This window comes from Anopheles gambiae, chromosome 2 (genome assembly GCF_943734735.2).
Source record: "Anopheles gambiae chromosome 2, idAnoGambNW_F1_1, whole genome shotgun sequence".
In the NCBI taxonomy this organism is placed as follows: Eukaryota; Metazoa; Arthropoda; class Insecta; order Diptera; family Culicidae; genus Anopheles; species Anopheles gambiae.
In genome coordinates, this window is record NC_064601.1 from 82,267,995 (window position 1) to 82,285,976 (window position 17,982).

General features: G+C 46.0%; 2 protein-coding genes and 1 long non-coding RNA gene across 5 annotated transcripts in view; 2 read left to right on the top strand and 1 right to left on the bottom strand.

Annotated features, from left to right (window-relative positions):
• The first annotated feature begins 2,245 nt into the window (after positions 1-2,245).
• LOC1274981 (protein transport protein Sec24A) lies at positions 2,246-11,761 on the top strand. 3 transcript variants are annotated; one of them, XM_314183.5, is made up of 15 exons: positions 2,246-2,406; positions 4,924-6,791; positions 6,872-6,974; positions 7,054-7,180; positions 7,273-7,382; positions 7,489-7,720; positions 7,794-7,951; positions 8,058-8,131; positions 8,221-8,372; positions 8,472-8,725; positions 8,824-9,189; positions 9,270-9,475; positions 9,551-9,648; positions 9,726-9,864; positions 9,955-11,761. In XM_314183.5, the coding sequence occupies exons 2-15, from the start codon at positions 4,951-4,953 to the stop codon at positions 10,064-10,066; spliced, it is 3,972 nt and encodes a 1,323-aa protein (XP_314183.5). In that variant the 5' UTR covers positions 2,246-2,406; positions 4,924-4,950; the 3' UTR covers positions 10,067-11,761. The 3 variants fall into 3 exon arrangements, with proteins under 3 accessions (XP_314183.5, XP_061504476.1, XP_061504477.1); XM_061648492.1 differs by having other exon boundaries at positions 2,269-2,452; XM_061648493.1 differs by lacking the exon at positions 2,246-2,406 and adding an exon at positions 2,491-2,638.
• Positions 11,762-12,056: 295 nt separating this feature from the next.
• The window catches only part of LOC133391888 (uncharacterized), a 77,356-nt gene continuing 71,430 nt past the window's right edge, over positions 12,057-17,982 (top strand). Inside the window, exon 1 of the long non-coding RNA XR_009765334.1 lies at positions 12,057-12,297. This is a non-coding gene — a long non-coding RNA (uncharacterized LOC133391888). The remainder of the gene's footprint in view (positions 12,298-17,982) is intronic.
• Positions 16,770-17,662, bottom strand: LOC133391886 (histone H1-like). Its single transcript, XM_061648501.1, has one exon. It carries the CDS (start codon positions 17,610-17,612, stop codon positions 16,863-16,865), a length of 750 nt encoding a protein of 249 aa, XP_061504485.1. The 5' UTR covers positions 17,613-17,662; the 3' UTR covers positions 16,770-16,862.

The window sequence follows — 17,982 nt, forward strand, 5'->3', positions numbered from 1 at the left end:
ATGTCTACAAGTATTAGCGACAAAGGCCCCCGGAAAGATGATCGTAGGGATCCCATGACCATCCCCCTCCCTCCCCGCTGGCAATTTAAGTATACCGTTCAATCTTCCAACAGCTGTGTGCCAGTACCCCCTGCTCCCGGTCATGCGCAGCGGGAAAGGAAAGGTACGAATATGGAGGTGGAAGGGAAGGAAGGGAGGGAGGAGGGAAGGAGGGAAGGAGGGAAGGAGGGAAGGAGGTAAGGAGGGAAGGAGGGAAGGAGGGAAGGAGGGAAGGAGGGAAGGAGGGAAGGAGCGAAGGAGCGAAGGAGGGAAGGCGGGAAGGAGGGAAGGAGGGAAGGAGGGAAGGAGGGAAGGAGAGAAGGAGGGAAGGAGGGATTCCCTCTTTCCCTCTTTCCCTCTTTCCCTCTTTCCCTCTTTCCCTCTTTCCCTCTTTCCCTCTTTCCCTCTTTCCCTCTTTCCCTCTTTCCCTCTTTCCCTCTTTCCCTCTTTCCCTCCTTCCCTCCTTCCCTCCTTCCCTCCTTCCCTCCTTCCCTCCTTCCCTCTTTCCCTCTTTCCCTCTTTCCCTCTTTCCCTCTTTCCCTCTTTCCCTCTTTCCCTCTTTCCCTCTTTCCCTCTTTCCCTCTTTCCCTCTTTCCCTCCTTCCCTCTTTCCCTCTTTCCCTCTTTCCCTCTTTCCCTCTTTCCCTCTTTCCCTCTTTCCCTCTTTCCCTCTTTCCCTCTTTCCCTCTTTCCCTCCTTCCCTCCTTCCCTCCTTCCCTCTTTCCCTCTTCGACCGGGCGGCGTACAGTGCGTGTTCTGAGAATGCATGGAGTGTGTAGACGCAGCCGGTGACAATGCACGCATCAGAATCAAACAGTTTTGGGGTTCCCGCACGCACACACACACACGCGCACGCACGCATGCACGCGCGTACGCGAGAACGCACCCCGAACGCGCATACACGCACGATCGATTTCCGCTACCTTATCAGTAGAATTGTTGGCTGGACGATCACTTTCCCCGCGCTGTGTGTGTGTCCGTGTGTGTGTGTCGTGGCCAGAAAACTCGAGACAAATTCCGGCACATTGAAAAAAAAAAATTATTGCCACTATACACCGTGCTACATGATGTTTAGAAGGTCGTTGAAGCATCAAACATGTTCAGATTTAAAAAACAAATATTAGATCAGTGTTAGACGTTCTCGTACGCTTGTTTGAAATTGGCTTCTTCACCCTCGATTGGCACGGGCATTAAATAGCATCATCAGCAGCGGCACGAAATAAAATAAACCATCAATACATCGATAACACTTTAAATCCCAAAATGAACCAGCTTCTCCCGCATCGTCAAGGTCACACACGAATAAATAAATGCCAACACCCACCAATTACAATACACAACCGCAATGTACATATACACCAACGCATACACACAATCAGCTGACGGCGAAAGGCACGGGCTGAAGCGCAAGTATAAGGCAAGGCAGGGAGGGGAAGGGAGTTAGAGGAAGAGGAGGAGGAAGGAATGGGCGCCAATATTTTTGAATTTTTCGGCCGTTTTTTTTGCTCCACCGTCTGAAATAGTTCATCCATTCCTTCAACAGATGGCGCTCGTTCCGCACCTAAAAACTGCAATAAATACGCTGGCTATCGTAGTTTTGGCTGAAGTCTAGCGTATTTTTTTGCGTATTTTTTGACACAAAACGACGCAAAAAACTACGCAGAAAACTGCTCGAATTTGCGCAGCGGGAGGCATGATAAAATTCTCTGAACGCCTTGATTTCTTCCGTCGCTTTGCGCAGCGGGCGCTATGAACCAAATCTAAACTATCTCCTTTAAATAAATGAAAGATGTTATTTTCTCGTGCTGTTCCTCATGGGACAGATTAGCTTCCATCTACGACAACCCCCCCCCCCCCTTCCCCCCCGGGGGGTATTAAGTAGGCTCAACACTTCAAAGCCTACCGAAAACTACCCCGAAATAATCTTAAACTCCTACCGAAAACTACCGATAAAATTTTAATGCGCCTACCGAAAACCGCAAAAATAATCTGGCCACTCTGGTGATGAAGACGCTTGTTTGGTTTTCTTTTGGCAGTTGTAAATTAAAATTTAATGAAATCCAATGAAAAGTAACAAATGATTGTTTTTCCGATATCCTAAAACAGAATGATATGCTATTTCAACCACTATACGACCAAAAACCAACCATTTTACCTCTTAAAAATTGTACCTTGGGTGCGCTGTGGAAGTTGACAGGCATGACAACGTCAGCTCGTGGCCACGTAACATAGCTGTCAAGTCGCATTTTCGCATCTTTTCCTCTTTCGCGCAGTTCGGAACTTGGTGGTGCCTATTTTCCCGTGTTCGATAGTGGCCAAGAGTGCGGATAGTTTTCACCGAAATTACTCGCCACGTTAGCGAATAAACGTAAGCATTCGTACGATTGATAGAACGCGATTGATAGTACAGCTAGGTAATGTGCGTTCCGTGCTAACGAAGTGCAGATCCTGCAGCGAGCGCGATGTAGATGTGTGTCGTTCGCTGCGTTTGTGGAATGTGCCTCCCTCCTCCTTGCTTTCGATTGGCAGTGTGTAAAATGATTACGAAAAAAAAATTGGCTCGATTCATGATGAGTTGGAAGTGGTGTCGTTCGCTCGGAGTAGGTTGTTCTCGAAAGCTGGTGAAGGTTTCGGTGGTGTCGCGCATTGTGAAATGATATTGCAACTAGCCTTACCTGCTATATTGCTGCATAGTGCAAGAGTGGACAATCTACCCACCCGAATCGATTCCCATGGTACTGTGGTGAAGTTGCAGTTGATTGAAGCAGGCCCGTTTGTAACCCCTCCGTGTGCAGTGGTTCCTTGAATGAGGAGGATTTCGTTTGAACGTGTATTGCGATTTGCATTCAATTACTGACGTGCGTGTGTGTGTGCGTATGTGTGTATACTAGTGTGTGAGCGTGTGTTGCGTTGTGTGTGAAGCGAGGGTCAACGTGTCTCTGAGTTAAACGGACAGAGGGCAGGGTTTGGGCCAGATTGTTCCTTGAATGAAGTCGTTGTCGTCCTCCTCACTTGCAGAGTGGATTCATAATCCACTGGCTGGGATTTCCGTTTGCCCTTGTCGATTTGCCTGGCAGCGTGTGTGTGTGTGTGTGTGTGTATATGTGCATGATAAAGGAACGTTTCGTTTTGTTCGGCACAAATTGGGTCATTAACATGGTGGAAGGACGCCACCAATTATGATCGATGTTGTTGCTGCTCTGCATTGTCTAGAGCTGCCTGACCTCGAGAGTGTGTCAACCAAATCTTTCAGTTTTCATCACTTGTATCACTTGTAGAGATAGTGTTAAATTAACTTAAAATACGAAAGTTTGCTATAATTTCAACAAATAGTAGCTGCACAATATGTATGGCATTCAATATTATCAAAATATTGTAACAAACAGCTGAATTACGATCACGTAGCAGTTTCAGTTTGTGTTACTCGCATCAGTTACCTATCCATCCCCAGCTGTGCGATCGTGCGTCACCAACACAATAATGACTCAGCAGTTAGCTTAAGGCTGCGCTGTACCTTAGATTGCTTTGTTTTCACAGTTTTTGTTTACATTTATTGAAGTATTAAAGATAATTTTACGTCATCATGCACACGAAATTTGGATTCTCACCCAATGAATCGCACATCTTGGTAATGATTGTTCCACTGGAACTGAACAGGGGCAACTAATACATGGATAGCATTCAATTACAAACGTTGATGATTGTATTACCACCGTTGATCACGTAGAACGTACGTTTTACGCGATATTTCAATACAACCATATCAATGAAAGCTGGCCCTACACGTAGCAATTAAACACGTGGCTATACATGTGCATCTCATAGTGTTCGAGCCGAGTGAAAACGAGACGTGGTAAAGGAGTCTCTGTAGTAGTCGCCTAATCGCGCATCGTCAATTTTTGATAAGAAATATTTGCTACTCCTCCTGATAGCAACGTTTGTTCACCTTCTGTCCACATTGGTTCTCTTTAAAATAAAACAAAACCTTCGCAAATAGTCGACATATGCGTGCGGGTTGAAGGAAGTTCATTCCACCGTCTTTCCCTGGGATCTTCACGGTCACCAACAGCACTTTATCTACGGCCGCTTAGCAAGGTTGTTGAATAAGCCGTCTGTTCCACTGTCCCTTTGTGGTAGTGACACAGTCTGCGCAGCGCAGATCAACATTTGCGCGAGATGAGGAGCTGCTTTTTGACTGTGTGTGTGTAGTACAACGCACATTACGAATGCAAAGATATTTCTTTTTAATGAATTGATAATTTCTAAGTCTCGCGCAGCTATGCGTAGAACTGCACATTTTGTATTACACGTGTCTTTGTTTTGTTTCAATAAAACATTAACTTATTACATCGCAATTACATGGCAACAGATCGCGTTATTGCTGAGACTTATGTTAAGGAAATCAAGTTTTAATTAATATCCTTAAAAACTGAAGTATTCTGAATAGTGGTGGGAGCACGGAATCGGACCTACCCGATTCCGATTCCGTATTGGAATCAATTCCGGAGCTGATTCCAGAGCCGATCCTGGAACCAATTCCGAAGCCGATTTCGGAATCAATTCCTGAGCCCATTCCGATTCTGGAAATCGATTCCGAACCTACTATCCGGAAGCGATTCCAGAAAACTTCAGCGCTAGCCAAATTTGATTCCGATGAAAACTTCATTTTTCTCATAACTAATTGTTAACAATTTTCATACTTGTAGGAAAGTATGAATGTATGAAAACGTTAAGACAGGACACGATATGTTGTTTCATATCGATATATCGTTGTACGAAGTTGAGGGTCTTCAAGGGCAGTGTGCAAATTAATAGTTAATTAATAACAGTCTACAGCTTTTCTTGCATTTCCTATACTAATTTATTAATTTGTTATTAATTTTAGCTCTATTAAAGCGTCCACTACATCTGGATGATGTCTTATCCACCACAATATTATGGAATTCCCAACGGTTTCCCACACACATCCAATGGCCAAAGTCCGCAGTATCAGTACCCACAACAGCAGCAGCAGCAGCAGCAACTACAACAACTCCAGCAGCCGCAAAGTCAAGACCAGCAGCTGTATAAGGGACAATCTGGAGACGCATCGAACGTATCCAAGGGACCTACAATGCCGAATGGTCCTCCGCCAGCGATAGCGAACAGTCAGCTTCCGCCCACTACAGCAAAACCGTTCACTGCTGCTGGTGCTGCTGTCGCCGGAGGACCGCCAGCGGCGGCCGCAGCATTCCCCATACCGTCGCAAGGATCAGCAGTGCCTACGCAGCTTCGAACTAACATTGTACAGAACTGGGCAACTACGAACGGGAACAGTACCACCTCGTCGCGTACATCTTCACCGGCTTTCGGGAGCAATGGTATGCCACCAGTGGCCGTGGCAGCACCCAGGACGGCGCCGGCACTAGCGTCCGAACCGGCGCGGCTCTATCCTACCACCAACGGTAACAACAACCACAACAACAACAATCTTCCGTCGATGGCATCTAGTCAACTTCAACCACCGCCACCAGCCGCACCTCAGACGCTCCCGAGTGGGCAGGCTACCGCTAGCGGCTACAACCTCAGTCCCAACAACAACTGGTCCAGTGCGAAAATGGCACAGCAGCCCGGCGCAGCCAATCTCATCAACACGCCACCAAAAAGTGCATCCGGTATGTCGACGCCACTGAACGCTTCTACGCCAACGCTGACCGGTCCGACGATACTGGGCGGACAGCAGCAAAGTGTGCAAAAGTTAACCGCCAGCGTGCAGGATCTAAGCCTGCAGCGGCCACCTACCATGGGCGTTGCTGCGCAGGCAGCTGGCGCAGGAGCAGCAACGACGCAGGCGCCGAATCAGCAGTCGCAGCAAGCACCACCAACGGTTAACGGTGGTGGGCCACCAGTTGCCTCCACCGCTACCACAAACGGTACAATGGGCGCAGCGGCTATGTTTGCGTCGCATCCGGCAGGAGCGGCTGGTCGGGGGTACGGTCAAGCGCCACCACCGTCCAGTGCGCAGTATCAACAAATGCAGCAACAGTCACAACCACCACTAAAGCATACACAGCAGCCGCAGCAACAAACGGCGCCATCATCGATGCTTCAAGGTCCAATGCCGAATGGGCCTGGTAGCACTACTAATCCATCGCTCCAGGCGGCAGCCGCTGGGATGGGAAAGTTTAATGCTCCTCCACCGACAGGTGCCGCCTTGGGTTCAACTATGCCCACAGCACTCAGTGCCGGGCAAACGCCATTGAACAAAAGGCCCATGTATCCCCGGGCATCGGCGATGGTTGGTGCTGCTCCTCCGTCAGCGAGCGGTGGTCAGGTTCCGTCGCAAAACCCGTACACTGCTATGATGCAACAACCTGGCGCTCCGGTGCAGACCCAGCCACAGCATCAATTTCCATCCCAACAACAGCAACAGTTCCAGCAGCCACCACAGCAACAGCATCAGCAGAATCAACAACAGTTCCATCCGCAGTATATGCAGCAGCAGCAACAGCAGATGCAACCTCAGCAACAAATGCATCAGCAGCAACAACAGCGTCAGCAGTACGATCAGAGCAAATATCAGGCGGGATACGATGACGGTGGGTACGGGCGAGATTACTCGAGAAATGTTGTGCGCACTGGCTTCAACAGCCTGTGGGGCACCAATGCGGTCGACTTGCTGCAGAATCGACACGTTTTACCCACCGATCGAGTGACTCCACCGTCGATACATTTGGTGAATCCGCTGCAAAGCTCGGCCAATTGCAATCCGGAGTAAGTTTTGTCGATTGTTGTTTGTACTTGAGAACGATTTTCTAATTTTGGCGTCCCGCTTCCTTCCACACTCCTTGCAGCATATTCCGATGCACTCTAAACAAGATACCGGAATCATCGTCCCTGTTGCAAAAATCACGCCTACCACTGGGATTGTTGATTCATCCGTTCCGGGATTTGAATGTAAGTGGCAGAAACAAATGGGCAATAAAACAAAACAATGCCACGATCCGCTTACCCTATCCATATTGATGCTTTTCAGAACCTGCCCGTTATCTCCTGCAACACAATCGTACGCTGCAAATCCTGCCGGACGTACATAAATCCATTCGTGTTCTTCTCGGATAGCAAAAAGTGGCAGTGCAATCTTTGCTATCGTACAAATGATCGTATGTATTCTGTTGTTTTGTGCAACTTGTGCCTACTACTGCTCGATGTACATAAAATTAATATCGATATTATTTGTCCTATTGACACACAGTGCCGGAAGAATTTCAGTATGATCCAGTTACCAAAACCTATGGCGATCCAACCAGAAGACCGGAGATCAAGTCCAGTACGATCGAATTTATTGCTCCATCAGAATACATGGTAAGGCAGAGAGAACGAGAGTGAGACCGAGAGGTCTACCAAAGAAGTCTAGGTCTTCCAAACATTGGCAAACGTAACTAAAAATGTACGATCCACCTTTTCCCAGCTGCGTCCACCACAACCGGCCATCTATCTGTTCCTATTAGATGTATCATCGCTAGCCCAACAGTCGGGCTACCTGTACACGGTTTGCAATACGCTGATGGAGCATCTGGATTCCCTGCCCGGGGATGCCCGTACGCAGGTCGGATTTATTGCGTACAACAGTGCTATTCATTTCTACAACATTTCTGAAGAATACAATCAACCGCATGAGGTGACGGTTTTGGATGTTGAAGGTAACTGTTAACTGAACCTGGAAAATGAACAATACATTATTAAGCAATGTGTTTTGTTTTTTTAATCATTTAGACGTGTTTCTTCCGTACCCGGACAATCTGCTAGTGAACTTGAAGTCGTGCAAAGAGCTGGTCAAAGATCTACTGAAACAATTGCCCAAGCGATTCGAACACACACACGATACTCATAGTGCTCTGGGAGCGGCGTTACAAGTGGCATATAAGCTGATGGTAAGTGTGTGTGTGTGCATTTGATAATAACAAAACAAAAAAAGGATAAAATTTTGTTATTTAAAAAAAAGGTAAACATTTATCGATGTGTAATTGTTTTTTACAGAGCGCTTCCGGTGGACGTGTTACAGTGTTCCAGACATGTTTACCCAACTACGGTCCGGGAGCACTGCAGTCAAGGTATTTAATTGAAAATAATGTTTTCAATTAAATATGATCGTTATCGTCTACATTCAATGACTTTTCCATTTGCATTTACCTTTCTACAGAGAAAATCCAAACAATCGTTCCTCGAAGGAAGTGGCCCACCTAGGACCGGCTACAGATTTTTACAAACGTCTCGCTTTGGAGTGCTCCGGTCAGCAGATTGCTGTCGATGTATTTTTACTAAATAGTCAATACTGTGATTTAGCAACAATTTGTGAGTAGCAAAATGCGGCGAAAGGAAAACGCCAGGATTATTTTGACAGCACAACTAAACTGTTTCTTCTTATTGTTGATTTGTTGTTTTGTTTACCAGCTGGCATTAGCAAATTTAGCGGTGGCTGCATGCACCATATCCCGCTGTACAGTGAATCGAAGCCGCAGCTAGTTAAAACGCTTCGCAAGTCGTTGGAGCGTTATCTGACGCGTAAGATTGGGTTCGAGGCGGTGATGCGGGTACGGTGCACTCGGGGGTTGACAATACACACATTCCACGGTAACTTCTTTGTCCGCTCGACGGACTTGCTGTCCCTGCCGAACGTGAATCCGGACGCAGGCTTTGGAATGCAGGTGCGTGTTGTGCGGACTACCACAATCTAGCCGCTTTATCAACAACGCTACGGCGAGGCAAGCATATGCTAATAGCGAATCGCATTGTTTTGTTGCAGATAACGTACGAGGAAAGCTTAACCAAAATCAAGACGGTTTGCTTCCAAGCGGCCCTGCTCTACACGAGCAGCAAGGCAGAGCGACGTATCCGCGTGCACACGCTGTGCATACCGGTTACGGAAAGCCTGTCGGAGGTGATGTACTCGGCCGATCCGCAGTGCATAGTCGGGCTACTGTCGAAGATGGCCGTCGATCGTTCCGTAACGTCCAGTCTGTCCGATGCCAGAGATGCCTTCATTAATGCAACGGTCGACATCATCAGTGCGTTCAGGCTGGTGCAAAATCTGGCCCAAACGTCGAGCAAACTAATGGTGCCGGAAAATCTGCGACTGCTGCCTTTGTACATACTGGCCATGTTGAAGCATGTAAGTGGCAATGCCTTCCTTGTTTGGGTTTCGCTCCCGAACGGTTCGAATCTTATTTTTATAATTGCTCTGTATTTTAGCCTGCTTTCCGCACGGGGACGAGCACACGGCTAGACGATCGTGTGTTTGCCATGAGTGAAATGAAATCCCTTCCGCTGGATCAACTGATGCGGTACATCTATCCCGATTTCTACCTATTAGATTGCCTGTTTGTATCGGGTACCGGTGGTTACGTCGATGACGGACACAAGCTAGAGCCGCCACGATTGCACTTATCAGCCGAGAAGTAAATATCGAGTCATGAAAAGTGTTGGATGAGAAGATTTTTTTAATTTTACTATTGCTTTTCTCCCTTTTCTAGGCTAGACTCTCGATCGATGTTTTTACTTGATTGCGGTCCGTACATGTACATTTATATCGGCTCCAATGTGGCTTCAAGCATAGTGCATGATATCTTGGGTAAGTTGGGGTGAAGGACGGTTTTGCTTGGTGATGATCGCAAATTACTTACACATTTATCTCCACCCTGTCTGTAGGATACAACTCAGTCGCTGAAATACCTGATTTTTGCATCGATCTACCCAGTCGGGAAACGAAAGCGAGTGAAGCTTTGTTAAATTTCTTGGATATTGTAAATGAAGAAAAACCTTACACATCGTATGTGCAAGTCATTCGGTAAGAAAACTTAGCTTTTAGCGTAGCTTCGCTAGTACAGCCATCGGTGGTACCGCGCAACTGATTAACGCTGAACATTTCTTTTCCCAGTGATACCAGCCAATTTAGGTCGGCAATGATAGAGAAATTCGTAGACGATCGGAATCCAAATTCGCTGTCCTACTACGAGTTTTTGCAGCATTTAAGTACGCAAGTAAAATAAACAATGCGATGGTGCAGTGTGTAAATGGCCACGAACCAGAGGAATTTTTCTACATCAGCTCTTCAAAGATAAACATGGTTTGCAACTAAAAGGTATCATTGTATGTATATAGCATACTTACTAAGCTGAACTGTTTTGCGGGTACGCTCGTGGTGCAAACACAATAAACCTACAATGCATATTTCGCATACACAGTTGTGTAGCTATGGTGAGGTAGCGACATTCAAACATAAGTTCGATCGATTTTAAAACTCTTAAAATACCGATGTTGCAACAGACGTGTCCCGAAACTATAAACACAGGTCTTCAAAACGGAACGAGCTAGCATAATAGAGAGAGAGAGAGTGTGTGTGCGCGCGTGTGTGTATGTGTGTGTGTGTAGAAATATTGCTTTGGCATGGGTTGATCTATTATAATCCCAAATAGTGCGTATTAAAGCCCGACAGTGCATTAAGCAGACGGTTATAAACAATTGGAACAAAAAATGGAAAGTGGAAATTTGTGAACCAGTAGCAGTAATGGGACACACCATGGTGTATCAGCAAGTAGAATAGTTAGTGTGGCAGGTATGATATCTTAGTTTTAATTTAGGAAACAAATAATGAATAAACAGAAAACAAGTACCCAATAATGTATGGCATATTCCAACGAACCAAATCAAAATGTTATATGCAAGCGAACGTTGTAGACATTTTAGTACAGGAGATCGGGAATATTACACATTTGATTGTTTTTCTCGCGTAGTCAAATGAACCGTTTTCCTAATACTAGACAATTTATTCGAAACAGCAGAAACTCAGGCGTTGGTTGGGCAGCCACCACCAGGCTCGTACGAACGAGCAGGACAGCAAGGAAATAAGAATTACACGTAATGATCGAGCTGTTTACTATGAAGTACTTTTGAAAATACTATTCGCACGTTACAACGCTATCGAAGAATGTGGGTTCTTTAACGACCCTAGATATTGAAAAACCAAAATCTACACCGATGCAATTTTCATGTTAAAGTTCTATGTTGTCCCTCTTCTATACATAACCCTTAGCTTTATATACTATATGTTCATACAGGTTCTATGATTAACTTCAGTCTAGGGTTGATTGTGTTGTTTTTCAGTGCCCTATACATTTTCCCTGCCCAAAACCAGACCAGAAGTCCAATGATGAGGTTTATTTGAGGTTTAGATAATAAAAAATTCTCATTCTCAAACCGTTAAAATCTGTTTCTTTTACAGCTTGTTCAGTGCAGTGTTGAGGAGCTAACAAAGTTAAGTCGCATATGATGCGTACTTTTGCAATTTTGTTTGAAATAATACTTTTTGCTAAGTTATTCATGCCTATTTGTAAGAACGTAGCTTAATCAAGATGTCAGGTTGCGCTGCAATAGGAAAAAACGCCCTTCCGTTTTAATGTAGGCTGCCGTTGTTTAATTTTGTCTTTCGGTTTGCCCGTCCAGTGTGAGATAAAATGCAGAGAAACACGCGTGACGCATTGTGAAGATTCAAAATGCAGGTATGCCAGAACTAGATCACATTTGTTAGTTAGAATGTTTGGTTGACAAACAAATCAACATAAGCTAGCGGGGAGGAATTTATGTAGTGCGGGATAGTGGAAGAATTTGGTGTAATGTATCTGTAACGAGTAAGGCTTATAAACATGAGATAAAATACCAATCCGCAAATTTGTTTGGCATGTAAAGGTGCATCTCTGCAATGTACTATGTTTGATTCAAATATTGAGAAAATAACATCGACATTTCTAGCCAGCCGTGTTCAAGCGATTGTCCCTAATGTAGGAGAGGGCAAAAATACGTCATCATTTTTGCAATTTTTCGTCATCTTTTTGAAGCTATTTTTTACTACAAGCTGCAAGCGGGTCAATATATAATCAGTATCACATTCCAGCCTCTATCGTTGTCATTTAAAACTGTTTTAAATGCTATTCTATAATATTTGAATTGACAGCAACAAATCTATTCGAAGTCGATCAATTCGAACATCGGTGAAACGTCATCACGACCAAATTATTGATCTAGTTGGCAGCACGGTTTCAAACGACGCAACGGTATTATGCAAAATTCGACCATTTTGTTCATTTTTACTACGCACTCGTGATGTCGTTCCGCAATAGACTCGAAACAATGTGTGGTGGCTGTAATGTAAATTGTAGTGCATTGCTATTCGCAAATTTGTATTTAGTACAGAAAAAAAACCAAACAAAAAGATGAAAATGATGTGAGTATGGAAAACTTATAACTGTGTTTATTACGTAGAGCTAACCTAGCCAATTAATTCATGTTTTCATGTTTTGCATCAATTTGTCTTACTTCACATTAGTTGGTATTATTGTATAATAATAATTCCGCGTTTGTTCTGATAATACTTAACACAACATTATAAAACTTTTCTATCGGTGTAAAGATGTAGTGCATAGTAGTGATGGGTGTTTCAGAGCGCACGAACGGCTGCGGAGCCGGCGGAGAATCAACGGCTCCGGACTAGTGATGGGTAACCGGAATCGCACCCACGGCTCGGAATCGCTTCCGAGCATTGCTACTCCGGCTCCGATTCCGAAAAATTCAAACCGTAGATTCCGCCCGGAGCCGTCGGAGCCGTCTGGAGCCGTTCGGAGCCGTCGGAGCCGTCCGGAGCCGTCGGAGCCGTCCGGAGCCGCTAGTCGGCAGCTGGAGCCGTCGGAGCCGTCGGAGTCGTCCGGAGCCGTCGGAGCCGTTGGAGCCGTTGGAGCTGTCCGGAATCGTTGGAGCCGTCGGAGCCGTCCAGAGCCGTCGGAGCCGTTGGAGCCGTCGGAGCCGCTAGTCGGCAGCTGGAGCCGGTCGGTGCCGTCGTAGCAGTTGGAGCCGACGGAGCCGGTTGGAGCCGTCCGGAGTCGACGGAGCCGACGGAGCCGTTCAGAGCCGGTCGGAACCGTCGTAGTCGTTGGAGCCGACGGAGCCGTCGTAGTCGTTGAAGCCAACGGAACCGGTTGGAGACGTTGGGGCCGTCGGTGCCGTCGAAGCCGACGGAGCCAGTTCGTGCCGTCGGAGTCGTTGTAATAGTCGGAAGTATTCTGAAGCGCTTTAATTTCCTGATATCAGCGATGATTTCATTTAAAAAAACAGCTTACGAGTAAAAAAAGAGTCTTCTTCATTTATTGCTCTGAAGTTTTTTTGTATTTTTTTTAAACAATAAAGTCAAAAACAATTGTTTGCTCCGTATATATATAGGGAAAAACTATGAATCAAACTATTATTGATCTTTATTTTCATAAAAGATGGAAAATAAAGTTATTCGGTAAAAAACAGGTGCGGCCTAAACCATACACGTTAGTCGATGTAAACAACCGTGCAAAACTGCCATAATTACACTCGTCTGCCTCGTTGTTTCGTAATTTATCAAACCCACCTCCCGTCACAGTTCTATTGCTCCTTGACCTCCTAATTTGATTCATTTTTAGCAAGGAGGATCATTTTGTTTAAGGAGCAAACAATTATTTTTGGCTTTATTTTTGAAAAAAAAAACACAAAAAAACTTAATATCAATAAATGAAGAAGACTCTTTTTTACTCGTAAGCTGTTTTTTACAATAAAATTATCACTAATATCGGGGAATTAATGCGCTTCAGAATGCTTCCGACTGTTACAACTACTCCGACGGCTCCAACTGTCTCCAACTGGCTCCGTCGGTTTCGACGGCCCCAACGGTTCCAACCGGCTCCGTCGGCTCCAACCGGCTCCAACCGGCTCCAACCGGCTCCAACCGGCTCCAACCGGCTCCGTCGGCTCCAACTGCTACGACGGCTCCGACCGGCTCCAGCTGCCGACTAACGGCTCCAACGGCTCCAACGGCTCCAACGGCTCCAACGGCTCTAACGGCTCCAACGGCTCCAACTGCTCCAACGGCTCCGACAGCTCCGGACGGCTCCGGCTGCCGACTAGCGGCTCCGGACGGCTCCGGCTGCCGACTAGCGGCTCCGGACGGCTCCGGCTGCCGACTAGCGGCTCCGGACGGCTCCAGACGGCTCCGGACGGCTCCGAACGGCTCCGAACGGCTCCGAACGGCTCCGAACGGCTCCAGACGGCTCCGAGATCGGAGTTTTGCACCTACCTTCCGGAACCGTTTCCAATTTTGGCGGAGTCATTCGGAAGCGATTCCGGATTTTTGTTGCATTTACCCATCACTACTCCGGACTAATGGTTCAATATACGGATGACACACGAGGCGTAAACTCAAAAAGTTTACGCTAAATTTGTATTGGAGAGCGTAATCTTCCTGTCCAAAGATTATAGAGCTGCATGGCTGAAATTCAGTTCACGCTGAAGTTCACGCTTCGTGTGACGTCCACTCGTCCTTCGTGTTGCATGATAGCGTTAAACACGAATATATCTTCTCGCAAGTGTGGAAGCTAACAGCCGATGTGTTTGCAGTATTGCGCAGCCGTGGGTACGGAGTCAGCTCCGGAGTCGAATCCGGCTCCGTGGGTGCGGAGTCGGCTCTGGAGCCGTTGATGCGAAGCCGGCTCCGAAATTGTTTGCAGTCGGTCGGAGCCGTTTTGCTCATCCTTAGTGCATAAATGCATTTAGTAGCTTTTGATGTATAATAATCAGTTCCAATTCTTTCGAGGTGGCACATAATGAGGTGATCCCCCGATAACTTGGTGCCTTATTTCTGTCGCTTTTTTAAGTAATGGAGTCATACACGACGTTTTCCATATTTCAGGTATTTTACATTCATTAAATGACAACTGAAATAAACGCGCTAATAGATGACCTAGTGTATCATAACATTTTTTTTACAACAACGAATGATTTCCATCCGGACCAGGAGAATAAATCATTTTAAGCTTGTTTAAGGCGTTTTTAACACTTTCCGTGTCCACACGTAGATTCTGTATATTGATGATGTTATTTCGAGCGTTATTTCGAGCGTCATATACGTTCAATTTTACTAGCATCAGTATTATGATCGCTGTACATGTCACTGAATCTGGCAGCGAAAGTTTCACATACATCTTGATCGTTGACAACGACGACGCCTTTGTATTCGATGTGGCAACACGAGCACTTATCTTTGAGCCTTGCATGGAAAAATCCTCAAAAAGCATTTATACATCGTATAATCTTTGCGACCAAAACGACTCAACCTGAAAAGCCAAGCTGAATACATCAAGAGAAAAAGTTTCTTGCAGTGGTGGATTAACACCATGCAGCAGCTTAGTTTGCCTAGTGTTTATTTCGCCCCTGGGTGTCTGTTATTTCTATGAAATATATGATGTTTAAAGAGCTAAGATCTAAACAGCATAGAGCCGTATGCGACTCGCTACAGTACTTTACCGCTGCACTAGGGAGTTTAAGATGTCGTGAGCTGACATCTTGGTTTCAACTCTCAACTATATAGTAGTAGTAATCTTCATCGGCGGTTGGTCTAATTTCCTTTTTCTGACATCTTCTGAGATCTTCTTCTTTTTTAGATCTTCATAAATAGTATTTATTGTTTACGAAATATCTTTCGTTTCGTTCGTGATACAACCAATAAGGCCGATCTGCAGAGAAAACAATGTATGAGACCGGGTCCAAAAGCTAACAGAGAAAATCTTAAAAAGAAGAGTAACAATATTTTAATTACCAAGTTTTTAATTACTATAAACAAAAGAAAAAAATCACCATTTGTGTATAATCTAATTTAAAAAAATCCATGTTCACATATACAAATCCCATGCAATTCATCCGGTTAAAAGTTCAAATAAAAAGATCGGCATGAATTCAGAGCGTCAGGATGATCCGATCATCAAGAGGCGAATGAGGCTCAAAGTCTCTATAAAACAAGGGGAAAAAATGATCCGACCACAGATAATGCACGTGAAACTAGTAAGGACAAAGCATCATGTAAGGTTGTAGAAGTACAAGTACGTGATTAATGTTACATCAATCAGATCAGTACTACCTTCAATGTAATATGGCACGATGGGTTAGTTAGAACTGTAATTTTGGATGAGCCCGTTTAATTTGAGTAGTACATACAGTACATTACGGGTAGGCATCATCGATGGACTGGTCGTAAATGATTGTACCGAATGGCTAGGGTACCAATAGCTATCACGGCACATTGGCGTATGGCAAAACTGGCTCAATCTCCGAAAAACCATGTTCGTCGCGTGTATGTGCATGCTAGAGAGCATGTTCATAGTGAGGTTTCGTTGGACTTTGTCGTAGCATGCACTAACCGTCATTACCTGTTCTTGTGTATTAACATTGTTGGGATGTCGCCAAAATAGATGAGCGTCATTTTCACAAACAGAGCCATACATTTTCTACTCTGATAATTCAGAGCTTAGGACTTGGGGTAGTAAAGAGGTCGCAGAGCTTGGAGCACGCTTGACGGTTCGATTTTCCTGTACAAGACGTTTCCGCTATACTTCGACAGTCAGGCAAAACTACATGGATGCAGCAGGCCCTATGTTTTTCGGAATCACAGCGGAGTTGGGAATAAGTAGACGATGTGTGAGCTGGCCTTAAAGCTTGGCCGTTGGGATAATTTCCTGTTGTGCGTGCCAAAATGTAATCTAAAACGAGAGAAAAAGAAACGACAACAAACTTGATGGCATGCCAGCTGAACAAGCCATGCAGTATTCGACCGAGCAGGAGTAATCCGCCGATCTATGTAATATGTAAGGTGTTCGAATGAAATGATGAAGTTCTTGAATGATTCGATTTGTAGTCCTGAAAAGGACTGTTGCTTGGAACCAAGAGAGCGTTATTGCAATGCTGTTGTAGAAGCATGCAGTATAACGTGTAGTAGGTGGTTTACTTCTTGGCTGCAGCTGCCTTTTTGGGGGCAGCGGCTTTCTTGGGTGCGGCAGCCTTCTTGGGAGCGGCGGCCTTCTTGGCGGGAGCTGCTGCCTTCTTTGGTTTCGGTGCTTTTGGCTTGGCAGCCGCGGCCTTGGTTGGCTTGGTGGATTTCTGCTTCGGGGCTGCCGGTTTCTTGGCGGCTTTCTTCGCTCCGTCGGCGGCCTTGGGTTTCTTAGCTGCGGCGGCCTTCGGTTTCTTGGCGGCGGCACCGTCAGCCTTCTTGGTGGTCTTCTTGGCGGCGGCCTTCTTCTCTCCGGCGGGCTTCTTGGCTGCGGTCTTCTTCTTCTTGTCCGCGGCAGAGGCCGACTTCTTGGGGGCCGCTGCCTTCTTCTTCTTCTCCACCGGTGGCTTCTTGGCTGCGGCCGAGAGCTTGAATGAGCCCGACGCACCGGTTCCCTTGGTCTGGACCAGCTTGCCGTTGGCGACGGCAGTCTTGAGGGCCTTTTTCAAGAAGGTGGCCAGCTTGGTCACGTCAGCCTTGTAGTTGGCCGCCACGTACTTCTTGATCGCCTGCAGCGAGGAACCGTTGCGTTCGTTGAGTGCCTTGACGGCGGCCAGCAGCATCTCGTTGACCGGAGGATGTGCCGCTGGCTGCTTGGGCTTCTTGGGGCCGGCGGCCGCCTTTGGCTTCTTCGGTGACTTGGCCGTGGCGGCTGGGGCAGCAGCTGCTGCAGCCGGGACTTCGGTCGCTGCGGAATCGGCCATCGTAGTTGCTTTCGCGCTTGTTTGAGGGGTTATTCGCTTTCACTCACACACTGACACAGCAATGTTTATGTTTATGCTTATGCTCACCTATGCTCGGGGGTGACTCGAATTTGGGAACTTGAGAGGAAACACATTGAAAGCTTATGTCAGATTTTCGATGCGGTTGTCAAAGAAAGTTGCAAAAATACTGTTGTACTTTCTATCGAAAATAACCACATATTTGCTCTGAACACTTGAATATGATTGTTTCGGGTTGGCAAAATGTTAGGCGTTCAAAAAATGTATACTTTACCTCTAAACTAGCTCTACCGAAGACGAAAATAGCGATAGAAGTGCGGATTTGCGCGACGCTGCAGCGATAGATTGGGAT